Source organism: Triticum aestivum, chromosome 3A (genome assembly GCF_018294505.1).
Source record: "Triticum aestivum cultivar Chinese Spring chromosome 3A, IWGSC CS RefSeq v2.1, whole genome shotgun sequence".
Lineage (NCBI taxonomy): Eukaryota > Viridiplantae > Streptophyta > Magnoliopsida > Poales > Poaceae > Triticum > Triticum aestivum.
This window is the reverse complement of record NC_057800.1, coordinates 678,217,588-678,240,713: the sequence shown is the minus strand read 5'-3', so window position 1 is coordinate 678,240,713 and position 23,126 is coordinate 678,217,588. Positions and strand designations below refer to the sequence as shown.

Sequence of the window (23,126 nt, the reverse complement as noted above, 5' to 3'; positions counted from 1 at the left end):
TTGGCTTCACCGCGAAGCCAAGCCCGAACGCACCTTGTGCCCGGGGGATACTATTGGCGTTCTGGGAACGGGGGTCCTCAGACTTGCCTGCCTGCGGCCCGCGGCGTGGCTGAGCCAGTAGGCCGTACGGCCCATCTTCATCAACAAAGCATCCAAGACCCTCGCGAGCGGCGGAGATATCAAGGTGAGGTGAACCTCACGAGGCTCTCATGATGTGAGCCATGATGATTGACACCAGGTGGGCGCCAGGCGGGCGCCAGGCGGGCGCCAGCGCGCGCAGCATCCTTGTTTCCTCTTTGGTGCTAAGGAAACAGGCGCAGCCGCGGAGTACCGAGGCCTCAGGCAAAGGTTGCCATTTCGGTGCAACAAGACCAAGACCATGGACTGCAAGATGGAGGTCATCGTGGAGCCCAAGACGGCGTCACCACGAGAGCTTTGTGCAGGCGAAGACCGCTTTTGTTAGGATAGCTTGTACTAGCTGTCACCCTTCAAATTTGCCCGCCATTGTTGGCTCCCTTCCCGCTCGATATTTGGGAAGAGGACCAGAGCCTCTATAAATAGGACTAGCCACCACAGTAGAGGGAGAGATATCATCAGACCCAGAGATACACACAAGTCCGAAAGCACAAGAACACCTCAACCTTAGGAGGTTGTTCTTCCCTTGTATTGTTCATCGTCATACCAAGAGGCAATCCACCACCACCACACTTGAGTAGGGTATTACACCACAACGGTGGTCCGAACCAGTATAAACCCTGTGTCTTTCTATGTTGTGAGTTCGTTGAGTTCGTTCGCAACATCTTAGCGAGCTAGAGCGTAGATTGGTAGGAGGGAAAGACTTCGCACGCACCCCAGTGTTTGAACCTTAAGGGTTTGCCGGAATCCCACATCCGACAGCACCAAAGGCAATGTCACTTTTCATGTTGGTAATATGCATACGGTACACTTTCCGAGGAAACAACCACAAGTTATAGTATTAATTCTATTGGAAAATTTCCATCGATTATTTTTGGAGGTTTTGAATTTCCTCCTCCTACTGTCAAGAAGAAATATGATATTCTAATTATTGGGGATGTGCATATCCCCGTTGAGGTAACCTAGTGTTATTCGAAAATTCTCCGGTTCCATGTTATTTGGAACGAGTTTGTTAACAAGACTTGATCAACCTTGTGAATGGATTCCTTTTGATGATCATGAGATGGATGAATTTAGAAAACACAACTCTCTGTACCCTATTTTTACTTTCTGTTATTTATATAAAATAAAATAAAAATAGTATTTCCTGTCTGTTATCTGAATTATATGTGCAATATAAAAATACCCCGAAAATAATAGTTCTCCAAATGCCCTGAACTTTAAATATGATTTTTTGGAAATATTTGAGAATATTTGGCACTGAGAACACAGCAGGGGGGCATCCACGTGGCCATGAGGGTGGAGGGCGCGCCCTACCCCCTGGGCGCGCCCCCTGCCTCATGGGCCCACGGTGGACCTCCTCCACTTATTCCTGCACCCACACACTCCTTCTTCCTCCCACAAACACCATTATCCAGCTCAAGCACGAGTTCTAGCTCATTTTGTTGCGATTTTCGATCTCCTTGCTCAAAGCACCTCTCACAAAACTGCTTTGGGGATTGTTCCTTGGTATGTGACACCTCCATTGGTCCAATTAGTTTTTGTTCTATTGCTTTATTCATTGCATATTTTTGTTTCTTAGGTTACCCTGTTCTTGAGCTTGCATGTCAAATTTATGTGGTCCCAAGTAGTTTTGATGCATGATATAGGCTCTAGGCACTTGTAGGAGTAGTTGCTATCAATTTTGTTGAGTTGGGTTCACTTTTATTTGAAGTTACTAAAAATTTCAGAATTTTTCAGAAAATAATGAAGAGATTTTTGAGGGGCTCATTGAGCCGAAGCTCGAGAAAATGAAAATGAAGAAGCAAAGAAGCCCAAATATAATCTGCCTCGCATCACGGAGGTTTGGCCGTGTGAATGGCCTTGTGATGATTTCTTGAGAATAGCCGGGATTTATTTTATGATGATTTCTATGAATTGGCTGTGAATGTAGGCCTCACCGCCTTCCTCCACGACCATCGCAAACAGTATCTCTTACTCACCAATATCTTTGTGCAAAACTTTCATTTCCATGCTAGGAGCTCACCACCTACGGTGGAGTTTTATTTATATGATGAGCATAAGGAGATGTCACTTCGTGATTTTTGTCGAGTTTGTTTGATCCCTTTCGAGGGAATCATAGAGGAACCACATCACGGCGATGTGGATGGGTTTATTGATACCATCACTGTAGGGGAAATGAGGAAGGTTTCCGATGCACGAACTACTAGCATACACTTTCCTATTCTACGTTACTTTGCTATATTTGCTAGTAGAAGCTTAATTGGGCGCGGAAACTGTGGAAACCTAAGTACCCCTGATATTGTCATTTTGTGCCACGCCTTATTTTGTGATGATACATTCAGCATGGGTGCTATTATTGCAAAGCGATTAAATCTTAACCGTACTAAGGGCCCCATCTTTGGAGGCATCTTCGCCTCGGGCCTAGCTGCACAACTTAACATACCTATTAGGCATTATGAGAAGGAAGAAAAATTGTAGCCTCCTATTTATTTAGATTATAAGAGTATGGTAGCACACGATTTTATTGTTAAGAATAGGGGAAATGAGCTCAAATACAAATTATTCTTTGATAAACATCATCCTGAGACTATTACCTTGCCTGCTCCTTCCTTTTTTGATTTATCTGCAGGTAAGTACCTTGTTCCCTTGGAGGCTATTCACGCCTACCGGAACCCTACATTAGCCACAGAGCCAGAGTCAGAACCACAAGTTGATCCTCCACGACAGTCTAATTACCAGTGGGATCTGGAGATGATTGCCAACCAGTGGCAATCAGAGTCTTCTTCTTCGCAGTACGACCCCAACTATTACTATGGATATCCGCCAGGCCAACCGTGGCCATAGACCAACTTAGGCCAAAAGCCTAAGCTTGGGGGAGTACGTATTTCCCACCGACATTACATTCATGTCCACACACTCATTTCTAGATGTCGGTGCTCATACTTTTTCATTGTAATATCCATGCTAGTTTATTTCCTTTTTATGCTTTCTTCCTGTGTGTTTGATAAACCTTAAGAAAAAAATTAGTTGTAACTTTTAATTAGTTTACTTTCCATGCTTGTAGTAGTAATTAAAAATAAAACCCAAAAAGATTTCATGTTCTTCTTTTGCTTGTTGGGAGTTTTCCCATGTAAATAGTTTTATTTATTTTCTTTTCTTTGGGGGTCCATAGGAGAAGACCATGATTAAATTGTTGAAGTGGCTCTTATATGCATTATTGTTGATCTGACAAAAGAGCTCATATTGCCTTGTCTTCTCCTGTTTATTGAACGCTTGCAGATTCCAGCTTAGTCCAATGCACGTGCACTATTATTACTATCCACATCGTTCGCTCGTGCAAGTGAAAGGCAATTATGACGATATATGATGAACTGATTAAGATGGGAGAAGCTGGTATGAATTCGACCTCTCTTGTTTTTGTAAATATGATTAGTTCATCATTCCTAATTCAGCCTATTATGAATAAACATGTTTGCGATGACAATTAGAGATCATAGTTTCTTATGCCATGCTTAATTAGCTAGGAGCTTATAATGGTTTACCTTGCGTGCCAACATGCTATATATTAAAATGGTTGTGATGTGGTATGATAGGGTGGTATCCTCTTTTGAACGATTCGAGTGGCTTGACTTGGCACATGTTCATGTATGTAGTTCAAACAAAATCAACATAGCCTCTACGATATTTATGTTCATGGTGCATTATATCCTACTCATGCTTGCATTCGGTGGTGATTTATTTCAATGCATGTTCATGACTGTTGTCGCTCTCTAGCTGGTCGCTTCCCAGTCTTTTTCTAGCCTTCACTTGTACTAAGCGGGAATACTACTTGTGCATCCAATCCCATAAACCCCAAACTTATTCCATATGATTCCACCATAACTACCTATATACGGTATCTACCTGCCGTTCCAAGTAAATTTGTATGTGCCAAACTCTAAAACTTCAAATAAATATCCTGTTTTGTATGCTCGAATAGCTCATGTATCAACTAGGGTTGTCCGTATCTTCCATGTTAGGCGGGTTATTCTCAAGAGGAGTGGACTCCGCTCCTCACTCACGAGAAAATGGCTGGTCACCGGGATGCCCAGTCCCATGCTTTATGCAAATCAAATCAAAATAATTGCAAACAAAACTCCCCCTAGGACTCTTGTTAGTTGGAGGCACCCGTTGTTTCGAGCAAGCCATGGATTGATGCTTGTTGGTGGAGAGGGAGTATAAACTTTACCATTCTGTTTGGGAACCGCCTATAATGTGTGTAGCATGGAAGATATCGCCATCTCTTGGTTGTTATGTTGACAATGAAAGTATACCGCTCAAAATATTATTCATCTCCATTTCAAAACCGAGCTATGGCACCTCTACAAATCCCTGCTTCCCTATGCGTAGGTCCTATCTATTTACTTTCATGTTGAGTCATCATCCTCTTATTAAAAAGCATAGTTGGAGAGCACCACTCTCATTTGCATTCATTACTGTTAGTTTACATTTGAGTATGACTTGACTGGATCTCTTTTACCATGAATTACAATGTCTAGTCAGTCCTTGATCTTTAAAGGTGCTCTGCATTTATGTTTTGCGGTCTCAGAAAGGGCTAGCGAGATACCATCTTGTTATAACATATTATGATTGTTTTGAGAAAATTTTGTCATCCGAGATTTATTATTATTGCTCGCTAGTTGATTATGCCATTGATATGAGTAAACATGAGGCCTAAGCGTTATTGTGAATATGGTTAGTTTATAATCTTTGCTGAAAACTTGAATGCTGTCTTTACATATTTACAACAACAAAAGCAAACAGAGTTTGTAGAAGTTTGTCTTCATCACTTTCAGTTTGTTAACTGAATTGCTTGAGGACAAGCAAAGGTTTAAGCTTAGGGGAGTTGATACGTCTCCGTCGTATCTACTTTTCCAAACACTTTTGCCCTTGTTTTGGACTCTAACTTGCATGATTTAAATGGAACTAACCCGGACTGACGCTGTTTTCAGCAGAATTGCCATGGTGTTATTTATGTGTAGAAACAAAAGTTCTCAGAATGACCTGAAACTCCACAGAGCATATTTTTGGAGATAATAAAAATACTGGAAAAAGATCAAGGCCAGGGGGGCCACACCCTAGCCACAAGGGTGGGGGGCGCGCCTGCCCCCTGGGCGCGCCTCCCTACCTCGTGGCCCCCCTGGAGCTCCTCCAACCTCAACTCCAACTCTATATATGTGTGTTCGGAGAGAAAAAAATCAAGGAGAAAGATTCATCGCATTTTACGATACGGAGCCGCCGCCAAGCCCTAAACTCTCTTGGGAGGGCTGATCTGGAGTCCGTTCGGGGCTCTGAAGAGGGGAATCCGTCATCATCATCATCATCAACCATCCTCCATCACCAATTTCATGATGCTCACCGTTGTGCGTGAGTAATTCCATCGTAGGCTTGTTGGACGGTGATGGGTTGGATGAGATTTATCATGTAATCAAGTTAGTTTTGTTAGGGTTTGATCCCTAGTATCCACTATGTTCTGAGATTGATGTTGCTATGACTTTGCTATGCTTAATGCTTGTCACTAGGGCCCGAGTGCCATGATTTCAGATCTGAACCTTTATGTTTTCATGAATATATGAGAGTTCTTGATCCTATCTTACAAGTCTATAGTCATCTACTATGTGTTATGATCCGGCAACCCCGAAGTGACAATAATCGGGACCACTTCCGGTGATGACCTTAGTTTGAGGAGTTCATGTATTCACTATGTGTTAATGCTTTGGTCCGATACTCTATTAAAAGGAGGCATTAATATCCCTTAGTTTCCACTAGGACCCCGCTGCCACGGGAGGGTAGGACAAAAGATGTCATGCAAGTTCTTTTCCATAAGCACGTATGACTATATTCGGAATACATGCCTACATTACATTGATGAATTGGAGCTAGTTCTGTGTCACCCTAGGTTATGAATGTTACATGATGAACCACATCCAGCATAATTCTCTATCACCGATCCATTGCCTATGAGTTTCCATATATTGTTCTTCGCTTATTTACTTTTCTGGTGCTATTGTTATCATCACTATAAAATACCAAAAACATTACTTTTGCTACCATTACTTTTGCTATCGTTACCACTACTATCATATTACTTTGCTACTAAATACTTTGCTGCTGATACTTGAGAATATTCTTTGGCTCCCCTTGTGTCGAATCAATAAATTTGGGTTGAATACTCTACCCTTGAAAACTGTTGTGATCCCCTATACCTGTGGGTTATCAGTGCAAGTGCCATGTAATCGCTTTACTTTATCGCTATGCGTTAGCAATAGTTGTAGTAGCAATAGTTGGCTAGAGAACCCCGATGCAACGATGGAGATCAAGGTGTCGAGCCGGTGACGATGGAGATCATGACGATGCTTTGGAGATGGAGATCAAAAGCACAAGATGATGATGGCCATATCATGTCACATATTTTGATTGCATGTGATGTTTTTTTCCTTTATGCATCTTATTTTGCTTAGTACGGCGGTGGCATTATAAGATGATCCCTTCACTAAATATCAAAATAAAAGTGTTTTCCCCAAGTATGCACTGTTGCCAAAGTTCGTCATTTCGAAGCACCACGTGATGATCGGGTGTGATAGACTCTAAATTCACATACAACCGGTGTAAGATAGTTTTGCACATGCAGAATACTTGGGTTAAACTTGACGATCCTAGCATCTACAGACATGGTCTCGGAATACTGGAGACCGAAAGGTCGAACATGTGTCATATAATAGATATGATCAACATAGGGATGTTCACCATTGATGAGTACACAATCTCACGTGATGATCAGACATGGGTTAGTTGATTTGGATCATGTATCACTTAGAAAACTTGAGGGATGTTTATTTAATGGGAGCTCTTTAGTAATTTGATTAATTGAACTTAATTTATCATGAACTTAGTCTTATAGTTTTGCATATCTATGTTGTAGATCAATGGCCCGAGCTATCGTTCCCCTGAATTTTAATGCGATCCTAGAGAAAGCTAAATTGAAAGATGATGGTAGCAACTACACGGACTGGTTCCGTAACTTGAGGATTATCCTCATTGTTGCTCAGAAGAATTATGTCCTTGATGCACGGCTAGTTGACAAGCCCGCTCCCACTAATCTAGACGATGTGAACATTTGGCAAATGCGGTCTGATGACTACTCGATAGTTCAGTGTGCCATGATTTACGGCTTAGAACCGGGACTTCAAAGATGTTTTGAATGTCATGGAGCATATGAGATGTTCCAAGAGTTGAAGTAAATATTTCGAGCAAATGCCCAGGTTGAGAGACATGAAGTCTCCAACAAGTTTTGTACCTGCAAGATGGAGCAGAACAGTTCTTTCAGTGAACACATACTCAAAATGTCTATGTACCATAACCAGTTGACTTAGTTGGGAGTTGATCTTCTAGTTGATAGTGTTATTGACATAGTTCTTTAGTCACTGCCACCAAGCTACAAAGGCTTCATGATGAACTATAATATGCAAGGGATGAATAAAACGATTCCTAAGCTCTTCGCAATGCTTAAGGCCGCGGAGGTAGTAATCAAGAAGGAGCATCAAGTGTTGATGGTGAACAAGACCACTAGTTTCAATAAAAAGGGCAGGGGAAAGAAAGGGAAGTTCAAGAAGAATGGCAAGCAAGTTGCCACTCCCGGGAAGAAGCCCAAAGCTGGACCCAAGCCTGAAATTGAGTGCTTCTACTACAAAGGGAATGGTCATTGGAAGTGGAACTGCCCCAAATACTTGGCGGATAAGAAGGATGGCAAAGTGAACAAAGGTATATTTGATATACATGTTATTGATGTGTACCTTACTAATGCTCATAGTAGCGCCTGGGTATTTCATACTGGTTCGGTTGCTCATATTTGTAACTCGAAACAGGAGCTACGAAATAAACAAAGATTGGCTAAGGATGAGGTGACGACGCGCGTCGGAATGGTTCCAAGGTCGATGTGATCGCCGTCGGCACGCTACATCTACATCTACCTTCAGAATTACTTTTAGATCTAAATAATTGTTATTCGGTGCCAGCGTTGAGCATGAACATTACATCTGGACCGTGTTTATTGCGAGACGGTTATTCATTTAAATCAGAGAGTGATGGTTGTTTTATTTATATGAGTAATATCTTTTATGGTCATGAACCCTTGATGAATGGTATATTCTTGTTGAATCTTGATCATAGTGATACACATATTCATAATATTGATGCCAAAATATGCAAAGTTGATAATGATAGTGCAACATATTTGTGGCACTACCGTTTAGGTCATATTGGTGTAAAGTGCATGAAGAAACTCCATCCGGATGGACTTTTGGAATCACTTGATTATGAATCATTTCATACTTGCGAACCATGCCTCATGGGCAAGATGACTAAAACTCCATTCTTCAGGACAATGGAGCGAGGTAATGACTTATTGGAAATAATACATACAAATGTATGTGGTCCGATAAGTGTTGAAGCACGCGGTGGGTATCATTATTTTCCGACCTTCACAGATGATTTGAGTAGTTATGGGTATATCTACTTTATGAAACACAAGTCTAAAACATTTGAAAAGTTCAAAGAATTACAGAGTGAAGTGGAGAATCATCATAAGAAGAAAATAAAGTTTCTACGATTTGATCGTGGAGGCGAATATTTGAGTTACGAGTTTGGACTTCATTTAAAACAATGTGGAATTGTTTCACAACTCATGCCACCTGAAACACCACAATGTAATGGTGTGTCTGAACGTCGTAACCATACTTCATTAGATATGGTGCGATATATGATGTCTCTTACCGATTTACCACTATCATTTTGGGGTTATGCATTAGAGACAACTGCATTCACGTTAAATAGGGCACTGTCTAAATCCGTTGTGACGACACCGTATGAACTATGGTTTGGCAAGAAACCTAAGCTGTCGTTTCTTGAAGTTTGGGTTGCGACACTTATGTTAAAAGACTTCAGCCTGATAAGCTCAAACCCAAATCGGAGAAGTGCGTCTTTGTAGGATATCCTAAGGAAACAATTAGACACACCTTCTACCACAGATCCAAAGGCAAGATCTTTGTTGCTAAGAATGGATCCTTTCTAGAGAAGGAGTTTCTCTCGAAAGAAGTGAGTGGGAGGGAAGTAGAACATGATAAGGTAATTGTACCTTCTCTCAAATTGGAAAGTAGCACATCACAGAAAACCGTTCCTGTGATACCTACACCAACTAGATAGGAAGCAGATGATAATGATCATGAAACTTCAGATCAAGTTACTACCGAACTTCGTAGGTCGACCAGAGCACGATCCGCACCAGAGTACTATGATAATCCTATTCTGGAAGTCATGTTATTAGACCAAGGCGAACCTACGAACTATGAAGAAGCTATGATGAGCCCAGATTCTGATAAATGGCTTGAAGCTATGATGAGCCCAGATTCTGATAAATGGCTTGATGGTAAAATTACTGTCTTCAAAGCTCAACTTGTTGCAATAGATTTTTGACAAGTTCAAGGAGTTGACTACGATGAGACTTTCCCACCCGTAGCGATGCTTAAGTCTGTCCAAATCATGTTAACAATTGCCACATTTTATGATTATGAAATCTGGCAAATGGACGTTAAAATTGAATTCCTTAATGGATTTCTTAAAGAAGAGTTGTATATGATGCAACCAGAAAGTTTTGTCGATCCTAAAGGTGCTGACAAAGTGTACAAACTTCAGCGATCCATCTATGGACTGGTGCAAGCATCTCGGAGTTGGAATATACGCTTTGATGAGGTGATCAAAGCATATGATTTTATACAGACTTACGGTGAAGCCTTTGTGTTGTAAGTTACTGAAGCTAAGGAAGCAAGTGTATCAGCAGAGAGACCTCTACTTTCTGTACCAACCACTTAACCCAATGCAACTAATTCCTGAAATCGTGACTAGAAGTCTAGAACCATTAGCACTGCATCTTGGAACTTCAGATGCAAGCCCGGGCACCAAAGGGAATAAAGCAAAAATAACTTGCCTCATAATAGTACTAATCTGGATAAACCTTGCCATGAATCCTGTATTTTTTTAGTACCATGCCAATTTGTAAATGTCAAGTACTCTATCAAATTTGGCTGGTTAGTAAGCAAAAACACGATACCATAATTTGAACAAAGATAAAGTCCTCCATGCATAAATTAGACGAAGTGAAGGTGCATGCCACAATCCTCGGAGAAAACATGGCAGGAGGTAAATGTTACCACTTATAGTATACTATCTACATCATAAGTTACTTTTGGCTTTGAGTGCTATATCAGAGAATAATTTAGCTCTACCAAGGAATTATGCCACTGCTTCAATTAAAATAAATAAGTACTCCTACTACATTGTATGTCACACGCATTAACAAAATAAGCATTAATGTCGGTCCAAGGTCATTTAATCAACACATCAGTGCTCCCAACTTCCAACTTCAAATAAAAAATTAAATCCATCTTAGAAAAGCAAACATAAATCACTACCTGCGCAACGTTTATGTGATAATCAAGATGCTCCTCTACCCACCCTACAAAGGAAAAGCAAAATTGCACATCAGCAACCCACGCAAAATGTGAAATGAGCTGAAAAACAAAACATACTCACAATCGCTGATCCCAGTGAGGGCCATAAGCCGTGTGACAACTTGTACTCTAAAGGGGGCGCTATTACTAAATTAGTAGTAGCGAGGGGTATAAAACCCGCGCTACTACTAAATTGGTAGTAGTGGCGAAGGGTATAAACCCGCGCTGCTACTAAGTGATCTCCACCATGCCCCCGGGACAGGCCATAGTAATAGCGAGGGGTATAAAACATGCGCTACTACATTTTCTTTGAGAATCTCCTGCGCTACTACTAAGTAAGTAGCTATAGCGCAGGTAAGACCCCCACGCTATTACTAAAGGCTTGTTCAGAATTCCACTAGCTCCACGAAATTTCAGGAGCTGTGGAGTTAGGAAATAGCTGCTCCACAGTTTTGAACTGCAACTCCACCAACTCCGGGAGTGGAGTTGTGGAGTGGAGGCTTTCCGAACAGGGCCTAATTGTGTCCACTACTGCACCATCCACCCAGGCCGGCCCGATCCACTCCCACCCCACCACTCTCTCTCTCTCATCCCTAAAAAACTCTCTCACGAAGTCACCCGGCTCCTCTCCCCATGATCTCCTCATCCCCACCCCCACCCACACCGGCTGGTTCCGGCGAGCATCGGCCGCGCGCAACAGTCCCCCAAGCGCCCCCTCCCCTCCACACCCTGATCCAGTAAAATCCCATCCTTCCCTCATCGACCGCTTCGGCTTCGACGATGACGGCGCCGCCATCCGTGTCCTCTCCGACGCTGACCCGACCGCGTAGCGCTGCGGCAGCAGCAGCAGCCCACGGGCGCCAACATCCACCACCAGGTCGCATGCCTTGTCGCCGACGCGTGGCCCAGGGACTCCCTCTTCTTCCACTACAGCGGCCACGACATGCGCCTGCCCGCCGAGACCGGCCAGGACGATGACACCGGCTATGATGAGTGCATCGTCCCCTCCGACATGAACCTCGTCACAGGTGCGCGGATCCGGAGATGTGTTCGCACACGAACACATCACCGTGTACCCTCAACGCCGGGAGTGATGCACCGGAGCTCACGTCGAAGGAGACTCGTCCGGAAGCGCGGTACGCAAGCAATCCGGCGGGTGCTTTTGAGGACCCGAAACCCCACACGTCCGGGAGGGACCCCGTCAGGGCGCACGGCAGCTATGGGCTTCCCTAGGTCAACCTGATCGCCCCTAGGGCCTCGAGGTTCGCCGCCCTGCAACAAGAAGAACAGACGAAGAACGAGGAAGAAGAAGAACTAGAGTTAGGGAGAAAAGATAAAAGATAAAAAGTGGTAAATGATTTGATCGATTGTGTGTTGTTCAATCGGCCGTCACCCCTTAGGTATATAAGAGGCGGCTGGACTTCCCGTGCAAGGAAAAGGCTTGGATTCACGTCCAAAACCCTAGTCAAATTCGGATTGGTTTTGTCTAAACTTTCCAAAACTATTCGGTTTAAACTAGCTGCACCTTGCAGGTCCTATTTGTGGTCGTAAACGATCTCGGATGGAAACGAGCCCAAAAGCAATCTTCACCGTTTCAATGAGACGAACAACATTCATGTTGAACGTTTTTAGACTTGAGGCCATCTTCTAGGCCAAAACGGTCATGCAGAACACCTATTCGCTCGCGCTACCCATCAGACCTATGTCTGGTGGGGCGCGCCACATCTCGCCTCGTGACAGGGCTGCACTCCGATAGCTCAAACTTTTGCATGCGAACTTGGATTGGGACGATTTTTATATCAGAATCGACCGTTTCGACGAGACGAAGACAATTTGTGTTGATCATTTTTCCATATGAGGACATATTAATTGGGTTTCAAGCCATTCTTTAATCTGGTGTCAACATGAGCATCTCTGAAGTTGTCATAACTTTTGCATCCGAACTCCATTTTAGACCATCTTCATATTCATCTTGATCTTCTTGAAGAGAGCCATCTCATAGTGACTTTCAATAGTAAGTTTGAATTACTCTTGACATAGCTTCAAGCCACTCTTTATAAACGTGCCATTTTTGAGCGTCAACACATGCCCCCCTGTTTTTCGGCAAAGCTAGCGTGCCAAAAAATAACTTGTACCAAGTTTGTTCTAAGGATGATGTGAACACTCCATCGGCCATTTATATGTCCTTAGGACGATAAGTATATATCGACCATGTCTTATGTGAACTTTCTGATGCAAACTTGGGTGAAACCTTCTCAGCTTCATTAACAATCCGGTGATAAAGTACCATAGATATGTATCTCAAGGTCATCCTTCGAACCATATTGTTCACCCTTTTGCTAGGATTTTGTACATAATCAACAATACTTTCTCCAATCCTTACTTTCGCCTGCTTAAAAATTTCATTAGTGGCCGAACCTATGGACTTCGGTTCGGCCTTACCTATATTGACGAGACTAAGCATCGGCTATTGAGAGAAATGCAATACAACATGATTAACATAGTAGCCGGATGTTTGTTGTGCCAATTCTTTCGAATTGTCATGTCTGAATATATGAACAATTTTAAAGCAAACCAAGGTAAATTTTGCATCTAGACATACCCCAAGATAAACTATGAGTGATTCTTCAAAACATTGATAAACCCTGAATATTTGTTGCACTACTCATAATGAATCACCGAAAGCCTCAGTATGTATAGCACCTATAGCAAGTAAAAGACTCAATCCGAATAACAATGCATATTCGGCTTTCATTAATCATGCATAAAAATATTCTAAGAGGCATGGGGCTTAAAAAACAGTACCATAAAGAAATATATAAACAACACCAACACTTTGGCCATTGCCACGAATTGAACCATTAAAACATAATCTCCATAGTACTAGAAAGACAAGGCTAACACTACTAGGGAAAAGCTTATAGGCAGACGCTTACTAGTAGCGCGGGTTTATAACCCTCGCTACTGCTACTTACTAGTAGCGCGGGTTTTTACCCCTCGCTACTACTAAGTTGATACTAGTAGCGCAGGTCTTTAACCTACGCTACTACTAAGCGGTCTCTACCGTGCCCTCCCGGGACATGCCATAGTAGTAGCGAGGGGTACAAATCCGCGCTACTACTAAGTTTATAGTAGTAGCGCGGTTATATACCCCTCGCTACTACTAAGTACGAGGTAGGTGAAATTCCCATATCCTCGGCCAAATCCCTCCTCTCTTCCTCACTTTTCCCCTCTCTCACTTTCGTCCTCTCTCCCTCGTACTCCAGCGGTGGCCGCCGCTGGTACACTCTTCTTTCTTCCTCCCTCCCTCTCCGAGATCCCTCCGGTGGGAGGTCGCCGGAGCTCCTCGTCGCCGCCAAGATGCAGAAGCATGACCTCGGCATCCTCCTCCTCACCGCCTTCGCCGTCTTCTTCTCGCTCCAGGTCAGCCCTCCTCCTCCTCCTCCCCCCTCTCCGATTCGATCCAGAACCCTAGCTGACCCATCCCCCTCCTCCTCCGACAGCACGAGGGCCGCCGCGAGGTGCTACTCCCCACGCACGATGCCAAGATCCAGGTCCTCCAGCTCCCGGCCAATGTCGGGCTGGCCTCCGCGACCTCCACGAGGCGCGCGTCATGGCCGAGATCTCCCTGCTCCGGGCCAACATGCGCGTCGCCGCCGGCTGCCGCCCCATCGCCATGGACGTCGATGCCGTTGAACGAACCATTGACAGCACACACGGGGTCGAGATTTTTTTTTTGGTTTTTCAAATTAATAGTAGTAGCACGGGTCACAGACATGCGCTACAGATAGTTAGTAGTAGTAGCGCGGGATGCACCGCGCTACTACTACTAGTTAGCTGTAGCGCCGTAGTAGTAGCGCAGGCACCCGCGCTACTACAAGCTTTTAACCCGCCCTACTACTAGGCTTTTTCCTAGTAGTGTAATATCAACATTATGCAAGTCATTAATTCGATGTTTGGTAATAAAATCAGTTATGATTTGTCCTCTTATAGATCTCAGAGATGCATAAGCCAAATCATATCCAAACAAAGTATAAGCCCACTAGACAATTCTACAACTATGAATTGGCCTATGCAGCATATATTCAATGACATCAGTCACTATGTCCCAACTACATTCAATCATAATATAGGCATATATATAAAAATCCAGGTATTGACATACTCTTAGGACGATAGATAAATATCGGCCATTACCATGTCAACTTCATTCAAAACACATACAGCCGAAATAAACAAATAAAATGACAAATCAAGTATTTCGGCCCTTTGGATCAGCAACAAACTTGTAGCTAATCAAATGTATAGTGACTTGGTAATACCCTTTCATGACGTAAGAAATTATATTGCCTCCATGTATTAAAATAAGCCCATTGAGGCTTACCAATCATACCTGATGACGAATTCCATGGCATATGCGTTAATGGCATAGTTGAAGAATATGGATAATGTGTAGACCAAAGATGTTGAAACCATCGGCTTGGTCCTTCATAGTTTTCACTCCTTTCCTTCTTCACCTTTGTCGCACTTCTTTTAATGGAAGCTTGCACATAATTCTTATTTTGAGCACTTCCTTTGGGAACCCATGCCATGTTCCTTTCTTCAAGTTCTTGTGCACTAAGTTTTTGTAATTTCTTCTTTTGCCAATACGATAAGCTGAGCAGGCATCTCGGCTGTGATTCTGTTTTGACCAATGGCAATTCCTTTTTGGCCTTGTGCACTCTCAACTTCTTTTCTTCAGATTTGGCACTTCGACTCTCAATAATTGGTTGCTTTGTCTCATTGTCTTTAGTAGCAAATGTCAACATATTAATTGGCTCTTTTTCATTTGAGATCAAATCTGAAGCTGCACTCTTGCGGCGATCTCTTTTAACACGGTAAACTTGCTTGACCACCTCTTTCTTCTTCCTTGAGCTCTGCGCCGATTCCTTATGATTGAAACGGTCTTTAACATGTGATTGTTCAAATGTTGATCTTCTTGGAGCTACATAATATTGGTGAGATGTTCTAAAATAAGATGGAGAATCTGCCCTTGTATCATACCTATCCCATGAGGAATATGGATCTATATGAGCATAGGGAGGCATCCACGGCATTGGCATTGGCGGCCCAAAATAAGGATATGAATATGTTGCATTAAAATTCTCACTTTGCCAATACCGATCCTCATATTTGCGCCTTGGGGTGATCTTGGTTTCTTTGCATGATTTGGCCCATAAGCATTCTTCTCTTCAATCTTCTTTTGATATTTATCCAATAGTTCAGCGAAGGTGATTTTTGATCTCTTACACTTGCGCTTATTTCGGCCTTTGTTTTCTTTTGGTTTGCTTTCATCGATCATTGGATTTTCTTGCTGCCCCCCCAGTCCTTGGCGTCTCCATTGTAGCTTCGATGGAATTCTCGCCCTCAAGTTTATGTTCATTATGCTCTTCAACAACTTCTTTACTTGAAAGCTTGATCCCATCACCTGCAGTTTTTACCTTCTCTTTAGATGGATCGGCTTGAAGCAGCCGATGCAAAAATTTTTGCCATCGGGACCAATCGGAATAGACTGGTCATCTCTTGGTATTTCAACAAACTTCAATCGTCCCTTTTCAATGGCTGATCTAACTATTTGACGAAACATGTTGCAATCCCCAAAATTATGCTTGGACGAATCATGCAACTTACAATACATTCGTCCTTGGATTGATGGCTTAAGATGGTGATCAAGAATTGTAATGTAATTATTTTTCAGCAACAAATCAAATATTTGATCACACATGCTTGAATTGAAGGTATACTTCTTGTTTTCTAGCTGATCGTGTTGTGAGAACGGCTTTGGAGTTAAGGAAACAAATGGTTCAGATTTTGCATCACCCCATTCGGCTATGCATTGTGTTTTGCACTCTATCTCCGATGTCTTTGGATAAGAAACTATACTGGCATCAGTTTGCTCAGAAGATTTTAACCTTGGCTTTAAATTTCTGAAACGAAAATAGCTAGAACATACATGTCTCAATTGAGACCAAGTGTAAGCCAAGTAAGAAATAAGCAGAGCTACCCAATTAGATATGAGCTTTAGATAAAGCAATGGGGAAAGCCTTGGCTGCAATAATTTTTCGCAATCGGTCTTTCTGAATGGTGCAATATGTTGACCGATATGCTTTGTGACAATCTGATTGCTAACAGATAAATTACCCTTCTTCATTGGTCTCTCAATATTTCTTATGAAGATTTTTCTAATATATGCATCAACAACTAAGTCATGACCAAATCTGAAAACAGGTAAATTAATTGCTAGACATACCTCTTCAAATATGTTGGGAGAGCATGATGGTGGTGTGACTTGAAGAATATCTTGCTCCGCCTTCGGATAGCTCCCCAGCGCCTTGTCATCATCTTTCTCTTGATTTCGCGCATCATTAGTTTGAAGAACTTCGTCCACCAAACTTTCTTCGGCCACTTGTTCTTGTTCTTGAAGCTCATCAATTTCTATGGCACGAAACTCATAGGGCAGGAAGTAGGTTCCATTAACTTCAGAAAAATCTAGTATGGCTGTCTTGCTATACTTTTCATGCCCTTTCTCCACAATGTTTGCCTCTTTGGATTTGATGGATTCGGAATATATACTACTTGATTCGGCTTTTTCAACCGAAGAACTTTTAGTTTCTGAATCATCATTATTTTCACCGGTTATATCAATTGGCAAGGATTCTTTTCTTTGAGCTAATTCCCTATCAATTTTCTCTTGGCGAAGTACTTGCAGCCCTATCACGCAAAGCTTTAACTCCCCTCTCAATTTCAGTCCGCTCTAGATTAGTTTGCCCCCCAATGCTTTTAGGATCTTTCGGCAATGAAGTGATATTGTTGCCGAAATTTTGCAATTGTGTACGGGGTGTATAATATGCTGCGGTACTAGGTGGAGGTGTATGCACTGCTGTATAACCATATGCTCTCTCACCAATACTATCAATTGATGAAGTTTCATCTTCCTGCAAAACTCTAGCCTTTATTGCAGCATAATCAGGAAACAACCCCTTTTCGTATTGTTCAAGGCAAAGAGCACTAATTCTCTTGTTTTTGCCAAGCTCTTTTTTAATGCAGCCACAACCGCTTCTGGAAGGGATTGCTCCGCAATACTTTCAGATTCTTTCGGCAATGATTTGTGAGTGTTGCCGAAATTCTTGAATTGCGTAGAGTATGCATTATATGCTACAGTATTTGATGACCGCACATGTGTTCCTGTAAAAATTTCACTTATTCGGCTATGACCATGAAGATGCGGGGCCGAATTACGAACATCTACAGTTGCATACGGTGCTGAAAAATTACTAACATGAGGTGTAGCATATGATGGTTGAGAGTAACTGGCCGAATAGCTAGTAGTAGCATGGCCAATTCTCCCATTCATCGGCAAGGTTGGATTCACATATTGCAAATTAGTTGCCGATGAATAAAAAGGTGAAACACTTTCTTGTATGCTATTGGAAATTTTAACATGAGGTGTTTCAAATTGATTAACCAAACCCATCATGTTGTTCGTCGGCATATGTATTTGTGGGGTTGCCGATGCATGAGAGTTTGGATACATATGTTGTACGTTGCTAAAATCATAAGAATTTGAAGCATGAAGATTGCTTTGCATCGGCCCTTGCGCATAATTAGATGCATGATTGATAAAACTAGGGCTAGCCGATACATTATGCTCATTAGGTGATCCAGCAACAACATATGGATTATTTGCATCTACAAAGGGGAATTGGGTATTCATATTACCTTTGTAGATTGCAGCAACTTGATAACGATCTCTTCGTAGCAATAATGGGCTGGAGACCGTTCAAAGCTTCTTCCCCAGCGGAGTCACGAAAAAGTGTGTTCGCACACGAACACGTCACCGTGTACCCTCGACGCCGGTGGTGAGGCACCGCAGCTCACGTAGAAGGAGACTCGTCCGGAAGCGCGGTACGCAAGCAATCCGGCGGGTGCTTTTGAGAACCCGAAACCCCACACGCCCGGAAGGGACCCCGTCAGGGCGCGCGGCAGCTATGGGCTGCCCTAGGTCGACCTGATCGCCCCTAGGGCCTCGAGGTTCGCTGCCCTGTAACAAGAAGAACCGACGAAGAACGAGGAAGAAGAAGAAGTAGGGTTAGGGAGAAAAGATAAAAGATAAAAAGTGGTAAATGATTTGATCGATTGTGTGTTGTTCAATCGGCCGTCACCCCTTAGGTATATAAGAGGCGGCTGGACTTCCCGTACAATGAAAAGGCTTGGATTCACGTCCAAAACCTTAATCAAATTTGGATTGGTTTTGTCTGAACTTTCCAAAACTGTTCGGTTTAAACTGGCTGCACCTTGCAGGTCCTTTTTGTGATGGTAAACGGCCTCGGATGGAAACGAGCCCAAAAGCAATCTTGACCGTTTCGACGAGACGAACAACTCTCATGTTGAACGTTTTTCGATTTGAGGCCATCTTCTAGGCCAAAACGGTCATGCAGAACACCTGTTCGCTCGCGCTACCCATCAGACCTATGTCTGGTGGGGCGCGCCACATCTCGCCTCGTGACAGGGCTGCACTTCGATAGCTCTAACTTTTGCATACGAACTCGGATTGGGACAATTTTTATATAAAAATCGACCGTTTCGACGAGACGAAGACAATTTGTGTTGATCATTTTTCCATATGAGGACATCTTAATTGGGTTTAAAGCCATTATTTAATCTGGTGTCAACATGAGCATCTCTGAAGTTGTCATAGCTTTTGCATCCGAACTCCATTTTAGACCATCTTCATATTCATCTTGATCTTCTCGAAGAGAGCCATCTCATAGTGACTTTTAATAATAAGTTTGAATTACTCTTGACATAGCTTCAAGCCATTCTTTATAAACGTGCCACTTTTGAGCGTCAACAAGACGCCCTTTCGTTTTCATTTTGTCTCGTGCCATGTTGCTCCTGTAGCTGTTGTTCTATCTCGAACTACCGGTTAGCAGTGGGGATCGAATCGAGTGGTTGGTGAGATCCTAGAGAGGGACGTTTTTTGATTGATTGTCACGTTTCTATGGCTTAGCGGATTTAGCACTGTGGTAATTTCTGAATTTCTGATTGGATTAGTTTTTAGGTGACTATGATTTTGGGTTTGCTGACCCTTTTGACCTCAAGTACTACTACAAAGCAGAAAGGATCCGTGTAAGTTACTTTATAGTAGCTTTGTACAAGACCACTGGCAGCTAGACTTTGTGTTGTGGTAAGGACCTGGCAGCAGCTAAAAAACCTTTTTTGGGGAATGCTTAGTGTGCCAAGACAAGTTTTTTGTGGGATGTGGGTGGACGCAAGAGATCGAATTTGGTAGTGTTCGTCTTATTTTACGTTTTATTAGTAGTCAATTGTCAGCATAGCTCTCTAGTCTCTCTGGTTCGTCCAACTACAATTTCACATAAAACGCATATGCATATTATGTTGTTGTTGTATGCATGAATGAATTTGGTATGCATTATGTTTTTTGTCATGCATTATGCTGGTCTTAGCTGGAAAGAGTTTCTTACCAAATCATATGGCCGCAAGCAACTAGGAGCAGTTCCTGCCCGTTGCCAGCCAGCATGCAATTTCACTCTGATAGGATATATATAGAGACTTTTTACGGTGCATCGTACTACTCAACATATTGGATAGTATTTAGTTGATCCAACGGCCAATATGGATTGATCAAATTTTTGTTCAAGGATATATTGGTAATTCCCAACCAGACGTAGATCTGTTCTTTCCTAATTTAGTCCGAATTATTAATCTAACTAATTAAGTTAATCTCATCTCATCCGACGCAGCACCGTTCCTCTGCTACTCGCGACACCACGCCGCCGTAAAATCTCAATGCATGCATGCGCCGGCGTGAGGACCTCCGCTAGCTATACCTACGCCGCTGCAGCCACTACATAAACATAGAATAACTATTTGGTGTGGCGTGCGGCACGCTAGCCACTATGATTTTCATTTGATGAGCAGCAACGGCAAAGTGGCAGACAGTGCGATGGCGAGCGAGGCGGCGCGGGCGTGCGACGGCCGCTTGCGGCGGTGGGCGACTCCCTGAGCATCCTCGCGTGCGTACGTGCATTACGAGAGCAAACAGTGATCTGATTGTTGGGTACGTGCGTGACGTGATTGTGTAATCTGGCCGGCGGCGAGTCTACCGGTGATGTTAGCTTTTCTACGTCGCTGTGTCCTGTGTACGTGGGTTACATGCCAGCTTGGCAGCTTGGGGCACGAAGCTAGGCCATCAGCTTCGCTCCGTCGTCGCCCGAAGCATATCGCAGAAAAATACATGGCGGCGTGGACGGGCCAAAAGATGATGGGAGGAAAGGTTGGTCATGGCGGGGAAGAAACCTGCCTGCGTGATTGATATATAGTTCCAAAAATGCCCCCAACGAGTAAATATACTACCGAAAAACTGGTGTAGTATAGGCTAATCTGGGCCCTAGAAGACAAAGAAATGAAGGGCCCAGGTTGATTTGATGTACCGTAAAATGTCTCTATATATACTCTGATGTCAGCTTTATGGAGTTCTTAAGTTCACAGGTGAAGTAGCCTGTATACTATGATAGACAAATGAGCTTGAGCGCTTTATAGATTTTATCAGCCCAAGATGAGCAGCTCATATATAGTACTCGTAGTAATAGTTTGGCCGTAGGATATATATCAGAATTCAGAGCACACATCAATTATGTTACTGTGTTGATTAGCTATTAAGCAGATCATACTAAAAATTAACCTGCTCGTTAATTAATGAAATGAAGGTAGCTAAAATAGTACAGTACTTGGAGTACTCGCTAATTAGGCTCTACTGAAGAAGTGCACCTGTGGAGAGATTCAGTTATCCAACGGTTGTCAAGCCCTAGAGAACATACTGTCACTTCTACTCCCTTGTAGCGTGTCAGCGATCTGCACTGAAGCAAGGGATGCAACTCAGGCTGGTACTGACCAAACTGAAGATATAAGGCATAACAGAAGAAGGGCGCCAATGCGTCAGCAAGTGGGTGATGCGGCAGGAATTGATGTGGGCCAGCCTGTTAGTGAATAGAGTGGGGCTCCTTTGTAAGACAGTGTCGTGTATGTTTTTTTAGGTAAAAGGTGAGTTTTTATTCCATGGTAATAGGGTTACAACCACAAGGGAAGAATTCCTCAATCACCTGAGATCTGTCAAACATGCTCATGGCAGTTTAGGTTCTATTAGTTGTTGAATATGGTGTGACTCTATCCAGCTGAAGAACATGTAGAAATGTAGAGCTGGAGCTTGGCGCTTAGGCATTTAATTTGTTAGTACCTTCACGGTGAATTCTAGCAGCGAAGCCTCTTCATTTCGAGCAGTGATGTAGCCCGTATTGGTAAACTAGCTCTTTGTGTGTGCTAGCACCTAACGATCTCATTCTTGTATGGTTTGGACATATCGCAGAAAAATAGTATGTTAAATGCAGACAATGTTCTTGATTTATGAGAATTATTTATTTATCTAGTGGATCCCCAATTGTATATCTGTCCCTATCAATGCAAATGTTGAGCCATGTTCCACTTTTATTGCTCTACATTATATTTTCACTGCCTGAAGGGGTTAGTATGCTCCTTGTCTTTTTCACGGACTGTCTTTTTCATCGACATGCACTGCATTATTTTTCCATGTCATTCTTCTGAAGAATCTGAAGTTTCTAAACCTCTGTTGGTAATGTTGCAGGGTTCTGGTGGCGATGCCGATGGTCATCGAGAGGTTCATGGACTGGACAGTGTCGGGGCTGCCGATGTACGAAGAGGCGAAGCTGCTGCTCGTCATCTACCTCTGGCAACCCAGCACACGGGTAAGCAGTCGATCAGACACTCCGAGCCTGAGAGATGATCACCATTTCAGATAGACTTCATTCGATATGTGGCCAATTCTGAATCTGAATCTTAGTGGTGTTCAGATTTCAAGGTGCGGGGCACGTGTACGATGGCTTCCTCCATCCGCTGGTGGCATGGCACGAGGCCGACATCGACCGTGGCCTGCTTGAGCTGAGGGCTAGGGCGAGGGACGTGACGGCGTCACAACTCAAGGCGACGGCTACCATCGGTCAAGTGTGGCTTGTCGAGGCTGCCCGTTGTGTTTCGTCGCAGCTGCAGGACGTGAGATCAGGTCGGGAAGGCGCCACGCATTGACGAGTGAGCCAATTTTTGGATCGGACCATAACAAATGTCTAGAAGTAGTGGTAAAGTTTTGACTTTGCATGGCAAGAACCACTTACGTAGGTAGCTGACATGCACAACACTGTGTTTACACTCTTACTTATGTAAAAGATATGAATTATACACGAGTTGCCTCTACAATGAGGAACTGTGATAGTAGATATGGCAATTGTGTGATAGAATGGAATTGATTGATTTTATTTTTTTATTTCTAATAAGTTAGTAGTAGCGTGGGAAAAAAATGCTCGCTACTAGTAT

General features: G+C 43.0%; 1 protein-coding gene across 1 annotated transcript; it reads left to right on the top strand.

The window, feature by feature from the left end:
- Window positions 1–14,042: 14,042 nt before the first annotated feature.
- LOC123057136 (HVA22-like protein i) lies at window positions 14,043–22,841 on the top strand. The gene is made up of 6 exons (XM_044480260.1): window positions 14,043–14,105; window positions 19,776–19,850; window positions 21,209–21,233; window positions 21,779–21,785; window positions 22,384–22,511; window positions 22,600–22,841. The coding sequence occupies exons 1-6, from the start codon at window positions 14,043–14,045 to the stop codon at window positions 22,839–22,841; spliced, it is 540 nt and encodes a 179-aa protein (XP_044336195.1).
- The last annotated feature ends 285 nt before the right edge of the window (window positions 22,842–23,126 follow it).

Bases quoted from the DNA above. Each gene is read 5' to 3' on its own strand.
- LOC123057136 (XM_044480260.1), top strand. From the start codon at position 14,043: ATGCAGAAGCATGACCTCGGCATCCTCCTCCTCACCGCCTTCGCCGTC. The intron at 14,106-19,775 runs GTCAGCCCTCCT...TGATTGGATTAG, and splicing joins CCGTCTTCTTCTCGCTCCAG to TTTTTAGGTGACTATGATTT. The intron at 19,851-21,208 runs GTAAGTTACTTT...CTCTGATGTCAG, and splicing joins ACAAAGCAGAAAGGATCCGT to CTTTATGGAGTTCTTAAGTT.